The sequence below is a fragment of the Neltuma alba genome, unplaced genomic scaffold (assembly GCF_004799145.2).
Source record: "Neltuma alba isolate B1F8T4 unplaced genomic scaffold, ASM479914v2 tig00013710_pilon, whole genome shotgun sequence".
NCBI classification, from domain to species: Eukaryota; Viridiplantae; Streptophyta; class Magnoliopsida; order Fabales; family Fabaceae; genus Neltuma; species Neltuma alba.
In genome coordinates this window covers 12,948-28,418 of record NW_021637869.1, presented here as the reverse complement: position 1 = coordinate 28,418, position 15,471 = coordinate 12,948, and the positions used below count along the sequence as shown (strand labels likewise).

General features: G+C 36.2%; 2 protein-coding genes across 2 annotated transcripts; both read left to right on the top strand.

The window, feature by feature from the left end:
* Positions 1 to 3,504: 3,504 nt before the first annotated feature.
* LOC114738904 (vacuolar-sorting receptor 1-like) lies at positions 3,505 to 9,368 on the top strand. Its single transcript, XM_028926967.1, is given in 13 exon segments — positions 3,505 to 3,824; positions 4,512 to 4,553; positions 4,556 to 5,206; positions 5,672 to 5,760; positions 5,877 to 5,946; positions 6,038 to 6,121; positions 6,729 to 6,805; positions 6,923 to 7,004; positions 7,316 to 7,398; positions 7,530 to 7,596; positions 7,782 to 7,910; positions 8,492 to 8,598; positions 9,062 to 9,368. Coding segments are annotated over 13 exon segments (1,872 nt in total). The 5' UTR covers positions 3,505 to 3,532; the 3' UTR covers positions 9,161 to 9,368.
* A 2,289-nt stretch (positions 9,369 to 11,657) lies between these two features.
* On the top strand, positions 11,658 to 15,184 carry LOC114738902 (leucine-rich repeat receptor-like protein kinase PXC2). The gene is made up of 2 exons (XM_028926965.1): positions 11,658 to 13,438; positions 13,549 to 15,184. Exons 1-2 carry the CDS (start codon positions 11,985 to 11,987, stop codon positions 14,996 to 14,998), a joined length of 2,904 nt encoding a protein of 967 aa, XP_028782798.1. The 5' UTR covers positions 11,658 to 11,984; the 3' UTR covers positions 14,999 to 15,184.
* Positions 15,185 to 15,471: the final 287 nt, after the last annotated feature.

The following is a 15,471-nucleotide window of genomic DNA, read 5'->3' as shown; positions in this document are numbered from 1 at the left end:
AGGGGTAATGTAGAGAAAATTGATAAATATGATAAATGGGTCTTATATTTAAGACCAAAACCAACTCAAGAATTGGGTCCTATATTAAGGACCGGAGGAGTATATTATAAGTGATTTATATTTAGAATCAAAGTAGCACATTGATATTAAAAATTTAATGATACGATTTATAAAAAAAATCATATTTTTGAGTTTATAAATAAAACCGGAGAAATATAATAGAAGACTGTTCCAGTTTCTGTGAATTATTTTCCTGTGATTGTTGGTTGTCAATAATTTGTATATTTGACGAGCTCGAGGTCGGAGGCGCCCAAATATGAAGAGTCTGACAATATCCGTGTTTGGCCGTTAATGTGAAGTTGGACCAATGTGGGCTGAAACTTCGAGGGATTAGGATGCTGGGCCGGCCCACTCCACACCCCCTCCCCTTCAATCTCTTTTCATAGCTTTGCATCTCATCTCCTTTTCCCAAAACTACACGTTTTCCGAATTACCATACAAAAATTAAATGTGGCCATACTTCCCATTATATGAGTATTGTTTAACAAGAGCCTACTTTTATGAAATCAATTGCATCCGCTTCCTCTCTTATGAATCTAATCTAAAAGGCCTCTGAATTACTCTTCCGGTCCTAAATATAAAACTTATTTTATGATCCAAATTACGCCACAAAATGAGTCTTATACTTAGAATTGAAAAAGTATCTGCACTTGTGAAAAATATCACTTGTCCGGTATACTACTTTCGATAACTATATCTTATAATTTGGACAGGAGGAATATAATATATTGATGCATTTAATTGGATGCACTTGATTCTTATTCATAATTGAAAAAGAGTTTTTGCTGAAAAGTGATATGTATGAAGGTGAAGGTACAAAAGAATAGATGGATGTGATTTTGCGAATAAGATGAGGGAGGAGATAGGGATATTGAATTTTTGTGGTTCTAGGAAACTATGTATCCCACGATTTGCATGTGCGGCCACAGCCTTCAAACAACAGGGATGAAGGCATAGCGTTTCAGAGGCTCCCTGCTGACAATGAAGGGGGAATCACCATCAACATTTACTATCAGAGCAGATGATTCGTCCGTGGACACACGCTCTGATTCTCCGCGTCGGAATTAGTTAAAAAGTTAATTTTAATTCAAAACATAACACATCTACTTATTTTATCTATCATATTTATTATTTTTTAAAATTAATTTATTTAACTTGTAACCTGATATATATATATATATATAATTATCTTATGAAGATTATGTCAACATTTGGTAAAATTAAATAATTTATTTAGTATCCCTAACTTATTTGAATTGGTTGAGTAACCCTTACGTTGAGAAAAATATATTTGTATACATAGATTACTTTTAATTGTAAATATAAAAACTAGTTTGAAATTCAATTTGTTCATAAATACAAATTTCTAAGTTATTTTATCTCTTATGTTTGTTTATCTTTTTTAACAAAATAGTCCCCATAATAGTTATGCTCGATAAAATGTTTTTATTCTAATACACATAATTAATAATAATATTTTTTTAAAAAATAATATTTATTTATTATAAATAACCAATATAATTTTATTAATACTTATAAGTTAATTATTTAGCTCTAATATATAAATAAATGAATAGAAGAAAATGGGAGTGTATCCACTGTGGTAAATAAAAATATAAAATGGTGGCAAAGGCCCAAAGAGGACAAAGGTAAGAACTACCGTAGAAATCAGACAATAGAAAGTGGGTCCAAAGGGAGTGAAGATGCGCCACGTCTTCGTTCGCTTCCTCCCCACGTGATTCATCTTCATTGATTTGTTTTATTTATGTGGGGCCACTCCCATCGATTGATGGGAATGGGATAATGAAACCGTATTTTATGGGGAGGATGACACGAAACATCACTTCGAATGTGTGAATCCCAGCTTCATCCCTCAAAATGCCTTGTAATCTCTCCTCCGTTTTTATTATAAGAGATATTAATACTTATGACATATTTTTATATATAAGAGACACTTAAAAGTTGTTTCTATTTTTTTGTGTTGATTTTTTATTTTACCCGTTTTTTATTTTACCCGTTTTATTTTACCCGTATTTATTGTCTCCAACTCAAACTCTCTCTCCTTCCCACTTCTCTTTCTTTGAATAATTTATCACTGTTTTCTCTCATGCTCTCTCTCCTTATTAATGAGAGCCTTTTCGGAAAAAAAAATTATACCTTTTACACATTGATTGTTCTAACTAATTTTAACTGTTTTTTTTATCAACGTAATTCAATTATTCATCTCTTATAATATGAAACGGAGGGAGTACTCTTATACTTTCTAATCGGTATTGCCTTTGTGTCTGCGGATAAAACATGCAGAGCTCTCCCTGCTTCCCTGTCTTTCAACTTCAACCTTCACAGCTGCGGTCTTAGATTACTACAAAACTTATGATTTGAACCTTAAGAACCGAAGCTTATAATTTAAAATTTGAGATACTAAAATAAAATAAAAATAAATTCGAGTGATAAAAAATTATATTAACCTACAATATAATCTAATCATATCTAAAAGAAACCATTGTTTATTTTGAAAAAAAAAGAAGCAAATTCCTAACCTTCCCTCAATACATAATCACAATCTAATGGTTGATATTCTTCCATTAAGTATTAATTGAGATATGCTCAACAAATTTACAGAAAGAGGTTTGTTCCTGGAAACATAAAAGACAAGTGACTTGTTTTCTCTGTTATTTATTATTCATAATAGATTAAATTTTTATTATTTTTAGTTCTTAAAATTTGATTTGATTTTTATTTTAGTTTTTAAAATTTTAAATTATTGCTTTTGGTTCTCAAAATTTGTTTTCATTTTGTCCGACTAAAATTTTTTAAGCTCTAAAACAAAGTTTCAATAAATAAAACATTTTAGGGCCTAAAACTATTATTTTTAAATTTTAAGAATCAAAATTAAAATAATGTTAAATTTCAGAATTGAAAAAAAATTCTCCACTTCATCTCACTTCAATAAAATAAAATAAAATTCATTGATTTGGAAATTACCAGCTCTTTGAGATGGACTGTGGATCTGTCAAATTTTGAAAAAAAAAGGGAAGACTAGATTTTCCTGCCGCATGACATGACATGGACACATGGCTGCTGCGGAGAAGGAACTCCCTGATTGAACTGTATCTGCTAATCCTTCGACGATGGCGATGACAGTTTAACGTGTCGAATAAGTTCCTCGTCCGTTTCTTGAGACCCTTTTAGTTCTTGACACTCTTCTCCGCTGTTGCGTGAGTCCTCAGACCCTGAAATCTCAATCCTCCACGGAGCAGAAAAGCCACTTCCTTTGGTCTCCGTCTTTACATTTCTAATCAAAAGGGTCGCTTGAGCACTTAAATTGTCCAGATATCTAAACGCAGTTTGATTTTTAGTTCCTTTTCTCCATATTGCTTCGCTGGAAAAATATACCAGGGGTTTAATATCTATTTGATCCCGTGAAAAATACTCGTGAGAGAAGAGTGCAAAAAAAAAAAAAAAAGGCTAGATGAGGGAGAAACTGAGTTTTTTGTTGGGTGTTTGGATTTTTTTGTTGGTTTTTTGTGCTGGTAGGTTTGTGGTGGAGAAGAACAATTTGAAAGTCACTTCTCCGAAATCATTAAGGGGCGTGTATGAGTGTGCGATCGGGAACTTTGGAGTTCCCAAGTATGGAGGAGCCATGATAGGCTCTGTGGTATACCCCAACACGAATCAGAGGGGATGCAAGAGCTTTGATGATGACACTTTATTTAAGTCAAAGCCCGGAAGCTTTCCAGTCATTCTTCTTGTGGATCGGGGAGGTGAGCTCTTTATTTCATACCTATCCGTCTGTTATCCTAATCCTTCAATTGGGATTTTCCTATAACGCGTTTTCGTTTGTGATTGTTCAACTGCATGGCTGTTGGTTGGTGATTTTGTACTGAATTTGTGTGTCAAGCTCCATTCTCTCTTTTCCTAGTGATAAATTTGAGATCTGTTCTCCGTTGAATTGCTTCCTATTATGCGGATTGACACAGCAAGTTAGGGTAAGTTGTTCAGTCAGTTGAATTGCTATCTTACAGGGAAGTTGGGATATTTTGGTTTTCTCTTACTGGAAACCGAAATCTTAGTAGCTCTCGACCATATGATGCACCATGTTTGCTGGAGTTTGCTGCAAGTTATTATATCTAAGTTTAATTTTGATGTCTAAGATTCAGAGTTTTGTTTCCGAGTTCCTGTACAGCTTCGTTTTCCTTCAAGATCAGGTTGCAGAGCTATAATAATCTCTCTCTCTCTCTCTCTCTCTCTCTCTAAGGGAAAACATAATCCAGAGTTTGGCACCTAGTTTATCATCGTGCTGTTTGTGACTTCCTAAATTGTATTCAATAATAAAAAGTTCCTCTGTTGAATGTTGGCTTTATGATCATACACACACAAAGGCTGATTAATATAATCCAAGAAGAAAAACTCAACAGTGTCGTCCCCCACCCCTTTTCCCATTCTTGTAGATTGTTACTTCACGTTGAAGGCCTGGAATGCACAGAATGGTGGGCAGCAGCTATTCTTGTTGCAGATGACAGACTAGAACCATTGATCACCATGGACACTCCTGAAGAGGGGTCTGTGGCAAATGATGAATATGTGCAGAAGATTAGTATTCCTTCTGCCCTTATCAGCAAATCATTGGGGGATAGCATCAAGAAGGCTTTGTCAAATGGAGAGATGGTTACCATAAATCTTGATTGGAGTGAGACGCTTCCACATCCTGATGAGAGAGTCGAGTATGAGTACTGGACAAACAGCAATGATGAGTGTGGACCAAAGTGTGACAGTCAAATTAATTTTGCCAAGAACTTTAAAGGGGTAGCTCAATTACTTGAACAGAAAGGGTTCACTCAGTTTACCCCTCACTACATAACTTGGTATTGCCCTGAGGCATTTATCTTGAGCAAACAGTGTAAGACTCAGTGCATAAACCATGGGAGATATTGTGCTCCAGATCCCGAGCAAGATTTCAGTAGAGGATATGATGGTAAAGATGTTGTTGTTCAAAACCTACGTCAAGCATGCTTCTTTAAAGTGGCAAATGAAAGCGGAAAACCTTGGAAATGGTGGGACTATGTGACAGACTTTGCAATCCGTTGTCCAATGAAAAAGAATAAGTACACCGAAGAATGCTCTGATCAAGTTATCAAATCTCTTGGTATGTTGGACGCTTACCTTTTGCATGAACTTTACAATAGGCTTACTTTATTTATTTATTTATTTCTTTGGGGGGGGGGTAATGTTACCTTTTTGTCTACCTAACAGATGTTAATATCAGCAGAAAAAACGAATGTTATACTGCTTTTACTTTCATATATAAATTGTTTTTAGTTGTTGTGTTGTTCATTTGATATCTCTGGGGCTTCAATTCTAGTTCAAATGCTCAGGCTAAATGCAAGTGCAGAACAAACTCAAATTTGTATCTGTACTGATAAAAATATCTGTCACTATTCTCAGGTCCAACTTAAGAATCTTGTAGCTTGCTATAGTCCCTCTTCTTGCATGATATCAATTAATGTGCCCTATGTTGTCCATATAATGTTCTGGCTAAATGGTCTATTACTTAATTTATCATTCAAAAAACTGAGATGCCTTAGCTCACTTTCCTTAACCTACTTTGCAGGGGTAGATCTGAAAAAGATTAAAGATTGTGTTGGAGATCCTACTGCGGATGTTGAAAACCCTGTTCTCAAAGCTGAACAGGTTGCGCAGGTTGGTAATTTTTTAAATGCAAACTTTTCTGTGGTTCTCTTGTTGGCTTATTCTCATAACTAGGCCATTCTATTTCTTCTGTTAATCCTTGCATTTTCTCCCACCTCTGTTTTCAGATTGGCAAAGGTTCTCGGGGTGATGTTACTATATTGCCTACTCTTGTTATAAACAACAGGCAGTATAGAGGTATGAACCAGCTCTCCACACACATGCGCGCGCATTTACGACTATTTGGCTACATTTAATTATATGTTTTTTGGCCGTTAACTCCTTTTAGGTAAGTTGGAAAAAGGAGCAGTTCTCAAGGCAATCTGTGCAGGTTTCCAGGAGACCACAGAGCCAGCTATTTGCTTAACTTCAGGTCCTCTTCATTTAATTTAGTTTTCAACTTTTCTCCCCATGCCTAGCCTACCTCTAAAACATACTAAGAGATGAAACAGTAAATCATTTTGTCTCTGCAGTTGTAGTTGTTTAACTTTTAATGTCTGATTGCTTAAAAAATCTTAATTATTGGTTTCCATTAACAAGCAGTCCTTGGTTTAGATTGTAATGAATGGTATTGTGTATTCTTTGATTCTACTTAGCATTGGGAACTTTTTATATTTGCCTCTCTGAGCAATTTATACTAATAGGGAACTTTGGGGAAACCCTATCAAACTTCTTCCTTGATCTTATTCAGGAGAAAGATAGAAAATCCCAATAGAAAAACCCAAAGAAATGAAGAAAGAACGAGGAATTAATCAATATGTTTTTAGAATGTAAAGTAGAAAGGTAAAGCGGAAGGATTATATGGGTTTGCAATTTTAAGATCTTGTGAACAATAAGTGTCTAAATTTCATAAAATGCATGCTATTTTATAAAATAAGCAATGTGATCTTGTCAGTGGAAATTTTGTATATGAAATGACTGACTAAAATTGAAATTTGTCTTAGTGAGTGGCTAGTGATTTTGTTGACCATTGTTTGCAGATATGGAAACAAACGAGTGTCTGGAAAACAATGGTGGTTGCTGGCAGGACAAATCTACTAATATCACTGCATGCAGGGTATTTGGCTAACCAGACAATCTCAGGATCATTTTCCAGAAAGAGATTCTATTACTTTTTATTTTGTAGTGGGTTTGAGTCTTTTAAATTTAACCATCGTCCTTTTTTTTTTAACAGGATACTTTCCGAGGAAGAGTGTGTGAATGCCCTATTGTTCAAAATGTCAAGTTTATTGGTGATGGATATACGCACTGTGAAGGTAAATTGCTTTAAGTTTGAATTTAGATGGCTTGCTTTATTCCCCATGTGAAATATGAAGTAAAAAAAAGAGACAGTTGTAGGTTCTGAATTTTTCCTAGTAATAATTATGTGCTGAATATCGAAGTGATAATTAGATCTTAATTGAATATTGGCAATATTGTGATTACTATGGACGATGCAATGTGATGGTTCAAATTAAGCCTTCACTATGCCAAGAATACAACGGAGGCTGAAGGTTAAAGCTCCATTTATAATTTCCCACCTACTTTCTTTGTGTCTATTTTACGGACCAATTGAATTCTTTAACAGCCTCTGGAACCTTGCGCTGTGAACTCAACAATGGAGGTTGTTGGAAGGAAACCCGAGGTGGTAGGATGTACTCTGCTTGTGTCGTAAGTATTTCTATGCTTCTTGGATCTTCTGCATGCTCTTGCTTCTGATTTTTTCTTCTGAGACAAAGAATGATGTTAGATATTAATTGTCCCCTATCCCCTGTTTTCTTGTTTATTGCTTGACTACGCAGGATGAACATACCAATGGTTGCAAATGTCCGCCTGGATTCAAGGGTGACGGAGTCCACTCTTGTGAAGGTATTACTGTTGTAAATTCGGCTTAATTGTTCAGTATCCTGGCAGACACATAAGCGTGAATAATCTTGCTTGGTGGATTATTGCAGAATGCTTGAATGTGCATCCTGGTGTAGTACATGTAATTTATATGCTATTAACTAATCTCTGATGTAAACTGTCTGTTTCTTGTACTGACTATTTTCTAGATGTGGATGAGTGTAAAGAGAAGTTGGCCTGCCAGTGCCCAGAGTGCAAATGCAAGAATACCTGGGGGGGTTATGAATGCAGCTGCAGTGGCAACTTGGTCCACATGCAAGAAAGTGACACGTGTATTGGTGAGCCTTTTTTGAGTTCAATAATCTTAATCTTGCTGGCTAAATGGTTTAGCTTTCATTACAATCATCCAATAGACAACCACTATGGAAAGTGCAACTTTCCGTGGTGAATTGATAACACCCTGATGTATTCATTCCGTACGATCAGTGTCAAGTTTTCCTTGGGAAAGAAGCTTACCAGGTCTTAGCCTAAATTTTAAACTGGTGTATGATAAGACTCTAGTAGTCTAGTTTATTGTAAACTTTCCGTGGTGAATTGATAACACCCTGATGTATTCATTCTGTACGATCAGTGTCAAGTTTTCCTTGGGAAAGAAGCTTACCAGGTCTTAGCCTAAATTTTAAACTGGTGTATGATAAGACTCTAGTAGTCAAGTTTATTTTTAACACCCCCCCCCAAAAAAAAAAAAAAAACTCATGGGCTGGTGTCTTGGCTGTGTTACAGGTACCGCATGCATAGCTACAAAGATATTTATTTGGATAATCTATGCACATATGATATACTTTATCATTTTCAGCGTTTCTAACGTTTTATCTGACAATGTGACGATTTTTCTTTTTTTTGGCATTATAAAAAGCAGCTAAATATAGCTCCTCAGTGACCACCGGGGGTTTTATTTGGATGATGATTTTCATCTTGGCTGCTGTTAGTGCTGGGGGATATGCGTTTTACAAGTACAGAGTCCAGGTATGATCCAGACTTGATTGTTTTGGCTTTAAGAGCAGGCTTTTATTCTGAAAGCACAAAGTGCATTCAGATGTTGGCTATCATGTTTATTATAAACATGGCATGGAAATACTTTTAGTAACTCGACACCACATGATTGCTTCTATCAGAAAAGATTATCTAGAATCTAGATGTTATTAATTTTTAGTTCAGGAACTTAACAGTGAATAAATGGGTAAATTTACGTAAGCTTTAACCTTAAGTTGATAAATCCACAAGACAATCGTAGAATGCTAGACGACAGATATTTTGTCATAGGAGAATGAGTTCTTTTGCGAGGGAGAGGCAGCTGAGACTCAGACTGTTGATAATTTCAGCACAAGTTTTCCTTTTTGTTGTAATGTTTTCCTTCTTTTTGAAGGCTCGTATGAATATATTATATATCTTCTTTGGGTATTGATATGTGAAATAAAATTTTGTGCAGAGCTACATGGATTCTGAGATAAGGGCAATTATGGCCCAATACATGCCCTTGGATAACGAAGCAGAGGTCCCTAATAATCAACTTCATCATGACATCTAGATGATGGGAGCCGGATATCAAGTACGAATTCTGGGAAATCCTATCAGGGTGTTTAGTTTAATACCAGTGGGTGAGCAGGCTAGATAACCTGAGACACCTTGCACAAAAATGATCTGAGTTATTACTTCTGTTATTAGCTTTGTAAATTTTAATCCGTCTTGTCCTGACAGTCTACGTTCTGAGTTAGCGAAAGTCATGCCATTTCTCTGCTTTCCTGGGCTTGTGAATTTTTGCAGAAGCTCCAGCATAAAATAAAATTTTAAAATAAAAAAAAGCTTACTCAAGCCGTTGCCATTTTTGATCAGGTACACTGTACACCTAATTTGTTTATCAAAATTAACTTGTTTCAGCTACAAAAAGCTAACATCAGTATCTAAAACGTTCACCTAAGAATTAAATCACTGATTACAGGGATTTAACGGTGCTCACATCACAAGGAGTGAGTCCATATCCATTTGGCTCGTGTTTCAAAGGAAAAACGAAAATGGAGTGTGGCGATTAGGCAAAGTTTGATAAAGTCAAATGAAAGAAGGGATTACAACCATTGACAAACAGACATGGTGGGAGCGATGCGATTTCAAATTCAAATGAGGAAACAGACCTAAAACTAGGAATTTTGGTCAGGATTTGGTGTATTTACAACTATAGTACGAGTTTTGTACTTTCTGCGGAGGTAGCAATACAAGCATTAGATAATTCTTTCCCCGGTAGGCGTTAACAACAAAATTTGAATAAAATTATTCAGGGTTTTGTGCTCAGAGGCTCTCATTAGAAGCATAGTATGTAAAAATTTATAATCCAATCAGTAATGCAAAGCCAATGAATGAAAACAATCGATTTTTTAAATTTTTATTTAAATAACGTGATAATGAATTAATATGAAATACCTAAATTCTGTAATTCAACTTAGCTTCAACAAATATACTTGAAGGATTCCCATTTACTTGTGTGCCTATAGATTAGAGATAAGTAACTCTGGAAAAACTCATCGAGTTGGTCAGATGGTTTTGTAGAAAAAGTAGGCTTATTCCTAACGCTTATGTGAAAATGCATGGCATCCTTAGAGGATTGAAACTTTGCTGGGAATTGGGACACATAAAAATGGTGTTGTTTACACTATTCCAGGGAAAGCTCTGAACTAAATCAAGTGGCATTGTAACAATCTCTACCTCAATGCAAATATGATGAATGAAATAAGCCATTGGCTAATGCAGAACTTGGCAATTACAGTTTCAAAGAGGAAATATTATGCATCTGTTGACTTACCAAGGAAATTCTCTGCATGAAGCGACTTGTGCGGTCCTTAGGAGATCCTTACGTGAGAAATCTGTGTCAGCGTCTTTTTATTCATGATCCTCTCTCAATCAATTGACGATAAAGTCATCTTTTTTATGCTTCCACCCGTGTCACGTTGCATTAATAAAAGTTAAATTATCAATTGATCCACATTTTCATTTTAGCAGCATCAGAATTTGTAGTACAGGCTAAAGGAAATCAATGTAATTTGCCAATAAAATTGGGTTTGTTTGGAATGACGATTGGAGCATTAAAAAATAATTTTTCAATCATAATTTACGAAATATGAGATAAATATATATATATAAAAAATTCTATCTTGATTTATGTGAAAGTACTTACGAGTATTTATCAAAAGTGGCTCTAAACAAGCCCTAACTAGATTATGCTTGTAATTCTGATCCTCCACTCCTTAATATAAGATTTAGCTTACAATTCAAAAAGTGAATCTTATATTAAATTGAATTACAAAACTAGATTTCATATTAAGCATCGAAGGTAGTATTTGGTGTTATTAAAAAAGAATTTATGGTTTACTGAATGGTTTAGATTTTATTATAAGAATGAACTTTGATGAGTTTTAACGAGAATTAAATGAGAACCTCTGTCTTGACCCTTATTTAGTAGGACAGCCCCTCTTGTTCACAATATAAGTCATTTATAGAAGAATAATTTGGCCAAAAATATAAGTAACTTTGAGAGTATTTAAAATTTATTTGTCACTTTTGTCCCTGTCATTAAAACAATAATGTAACTTCTTGTTTTTTTTATCCTTTACAACCTTATTTAATATAAGTAAAATTGGAAAAAAATTTATATTTGAGACAGATTTAAGGAGTTAACTATTATTTTTTATTCTAATAAATTAGTTAAAGTGATTCATATAATGAATCGGAAGAAGCATATAGTAGTATTAAAAAAATAATTTATAAACAAATTATGAGTATAGTTATAATTCGTACCATTCGAGAATAAATTTAATGAATTGGTTTTTATTAAGGGGAAAAAAACTCTATTAGCCTTATAAATAGGTTTAAGGAAGCAATAAAGATCTAAGGAAGTAATAAAAATAATTAATTATAACGTTAGAAATATGAAATCTTAAAAAATTAACTGGGGTATTATGTATGTAATACTTTTTTCCTTCATTATTATTTAATCTGACCTCTCGTGCTTTTCAGACCAACCGGCGCACAATCTCTCTCCCGCTTTAATGGCTTCTCCACCTCCGAGGCATCTTCCAAATTCTTATTATTCTCTTCACACTCCGACTCATCATAATACATATGTCTCCAATCGCCTCGTCTCTTCCTCCCTCCATTTCGTTCTTCCCTTCATAATTTCAACCATCCCTGTTATGTTTCTCATTCATAATTTGATCCTCTGTTTCTGTGTTACTTCTTCAAGCTCATTCCTTTGTTCTTTCCCATAATTCTTTCATATAACCCATAGCTACCTCCTTTTATTGTCATAGAAGCTAGATACTATAAGTTTCTGCCTCGTGTGGTTCTTGGTGCCTACCACCTATATGATGCAGTTCATGTTGTTTCTTCTCTTTCTTTTTGCTCCAATCAGAGCACTTTCCGACGACCCACCCTTCAACGACGACGTGTTGGGTTTGATTGTCTTTAAAGCGGGTTTGCAAGACCCGAAGGCTAAGCTCTCTACTTGGAACGAAGATGACAATAATCCCTGCAAGTGGGCTGGAGTCAAATGTGATCCTACAACCAATCGGGTCTCCGCAATTGTCCTTGACGGCTTTTCTCTTGCTGGGCACATTGATCGAGGGCTCCTGAGATTACGGTCCCTCCAAATTCTCTCACTTTCCAACAACAACTTCTCTGGGTCCATAAACCCAGATCTTCTTCGCCTTGGGAGTTTGCAAGTGCTGGACTTCAGTGGGAACAACCTCTCTGGCTCTATACCAGAAGGGTTCTTCCAACAATGTGGGTCCTTAAGATCAGTTTCATTTGCCAAAAACAGTCTTACTGGTAAGATTCCTGATTCCTTGAGTTCTTGCTCCTTGTTAGTAACTGTTAACTTCTCTTCCAATCAGCTAAATGGGAATTTACCTTCTGAGATATGGTTTTTGAGACAACTACAGTCACTTGATCTGTCCAATAATTTGCTGGAGGGAGAGATTCCTGAGGGAATTGAGAATTTGTATGATTTGAAGGAGTTAAATCTGCAGAGAAATCGCTTCATTGGGAGGCTTCCTGGTGATATTGGAGGATGCATGCTTTTAAAGTCACTTGATTTCAGTGATAACTTTCTCTCTGGGACAATTCCTAAATCAATACAGGGACTCAACTCCTGCACATCCCTCACTTTACACGGGAATTCATTCACAGGAGCGGTTCCTGATTGGATTGGAGAATTGAAAAATCTGGAGGTGTTGGATCTTTCAGCAAATAGATTTTCTGGTCGGCTTCCAAAATCAGTAGGCAATCTCAGGTCACTGAATAAATTAAATCTATCCAAGAATCATTTTACGGGAAATTTGCCGGAATCAATGGTAAACAGTGTTAAGCTTTTGGCTCTAGACGTCAGCCAAAATCAGTTACAAGGGCGTCTTCCCTCATGGATTTTCAGGATGGGCGCACAAAATGTTTCACTCCCAGGAAACAGCTTCAATAGCAGCAATAATCCTTTATTTACCTCCACACCTGAATCCTACCATGGTCTTCAGGTTTTGGATTTGTCATCAAATGGGTTCTCTGGCGAACTTCCATCTAATATCGGGGGCCTTAGTAGCTTGCAAGTATTAAATATATCCGCCAACAGTATCTCTGGTCCTATTCCAGTGGGTATAGGAGAACTTAAATCATTATACATTCTTGACTTGAGTGACAACAAACTCAATGGAAGTATTCCTCCTGAACTAGAAGGGGCTTTTTCACTCAGTGAACTGCGGTTACGAAACAACTTCCTAAGTGGGGAAATTCCAGCCCAAATTGAAAAGTGCTCTTTGCTAACAACTTTGTAAGCTCTCTATCATAACTTGATATGTGAATGATTGATATTTTTAATTGAAAATTGCGTGTTCTTTTTTATTGATGAACTTTCTGTTGCATTTCAAATGAGTGGTACAGGATTCTTTCTCACAACAAACTTACAAGTTCAATCCCAGCAGCCATTGCCAACCTAAATAATCTTCAGTATGTGGACTTGTCATGGAATGAACTCTCTGGAAGCTTACCCAAAAATCTATCAAATCTTTCCCACCTTTTATTTTTTAATGTCTCCTACAATCACCTTCAAGGGGAGCTACCAGTCGGCGGCTTCTTCAATATCATCTCTCCCTCATCTGTCACTGGTAATCCATCCTTATGTGGTTCTGTTGTCAATCATTCCTGCCCTTCAGTCCATCCCAAGCCTATTGTCCTAAACACGAATTCTTCATACTCCAACTCCAACTCCTCTCAAAACCATGGTCATAGAAAGATTATACTAAGTATTTCTTCTCTTGTTGCCATTGGTGCTGCCGCTTTTATCACTATTGGTGTGGTGGCCATTACTGTCCTAAATGCCCATGTTCGTCGTTCAATGTCTCATTCTGCTACCCCATTTGCTTTCTCGGGTGCTGAGGAGTATAGTGGTTCTCCTGCAAATGATCCTAACTATGGCAAGCTTGTTATGTTTTCTGGTGATGCTGGTTTTGATGATGGGGCAAATAATCTCCTAAACAAAGATAGTATAATAGGTCGTGGTGGATTTGGAATTGTTTATCACACTGTCCTTCTAGATGGGAATTCTGTTGCAATCAAGAAGCTTACAGTCTCTGGATTGATCAAGTCACAAGAAGACTTTGAGAGGGAAGTGAAAAATCTTGCGACAATCAAACACCAGAATCTTGTGGGACTTAAAGGGTATTACTGGACTTCATCCTTGCAGCTCCTTATTTATGAGTATCTGTCCAGAGGGAGTCTGCATAAGCTTCTACATGAAGAAGATGAGCATAGCAGCAACATGCTTTCATGGCAACAAAGGTTCAAGATTGTTCTTGGAATGGCAAAAGGGTTGGCCCATTTGCATCAAATGAATATAATTCACTACAATCTAAAATCAACAAATGTTTTGATTGATTGCTCTGGTGAGCCAAAAATAGGAGATTTTGGCCTGGTGAGGCTGCTGCCAGTGCTAGACCATTGTCTTTTGAGCAGCAAAATTCAAAGTGCACTTGGTTATATGGCCCCTGAGTTTGCATGTCGGACAGTGAAGTTAACTGAGAAATGTGATGTGTATGGTTTTGGGATCCTGGTTCTTGAGGTGGTGACTGGGAAAAGACCAGTAGAATACATGGAGGATGATGTGGTAGTTCTGTGTGATATGGTAAGGGGAGCATTGGAGGAAGGCAGGGTGGAGCAATGCGTGGACAGGAGGCTTCTGGGTAATTTTGCCGCTGAGGAAGCAATTCCCGTCATAAAATTAGGATTAATTTGTGCATCACAAGTGCCTTCAAACCGCCCAGATATGGCCGAGGCAGTTAGTATATTAGAGTTGATCCAATGCCCTTCAGAAGGACAAGAGGAATTAGAATGAGTTTATAGTTGTAGTATTGAGAAACATTATATACTGCAATAACTGGTGAAGAACAATCCAGTTTTCTTACCCTAAAAAGCTCAACAAGCAAGAATGTTTGTCATTTTCTTTCCTGAACTGTAGGTCTGGTTATTTTCCCTGTTTTGTTTGTTCAGCTACGTTGTATTACTGGATTATTCTTCACCAGCTTTATGTCGTCTTCATCACACTCCTTTCCCGAGTACTGATTGCGGTTGCTGAACTCGAGAGTTTGTTGCATTTGATAGTTTTCTTTTGAGAAACTATTGTTAATTGTATATTCCTGTGTATGTCAAGTCATAGGAATTCTCAAATGCGTGTCATGTACCCCACCACTTGAAATACTAACTTTCATAATTTTTCTTTGAATCATTGCTCAGTATGCATATCAGGATTCAAGTTTCCGTCTCACATGGTGTTATGAGATGAGGCATCGAAAGTGGGAGACACGAGAG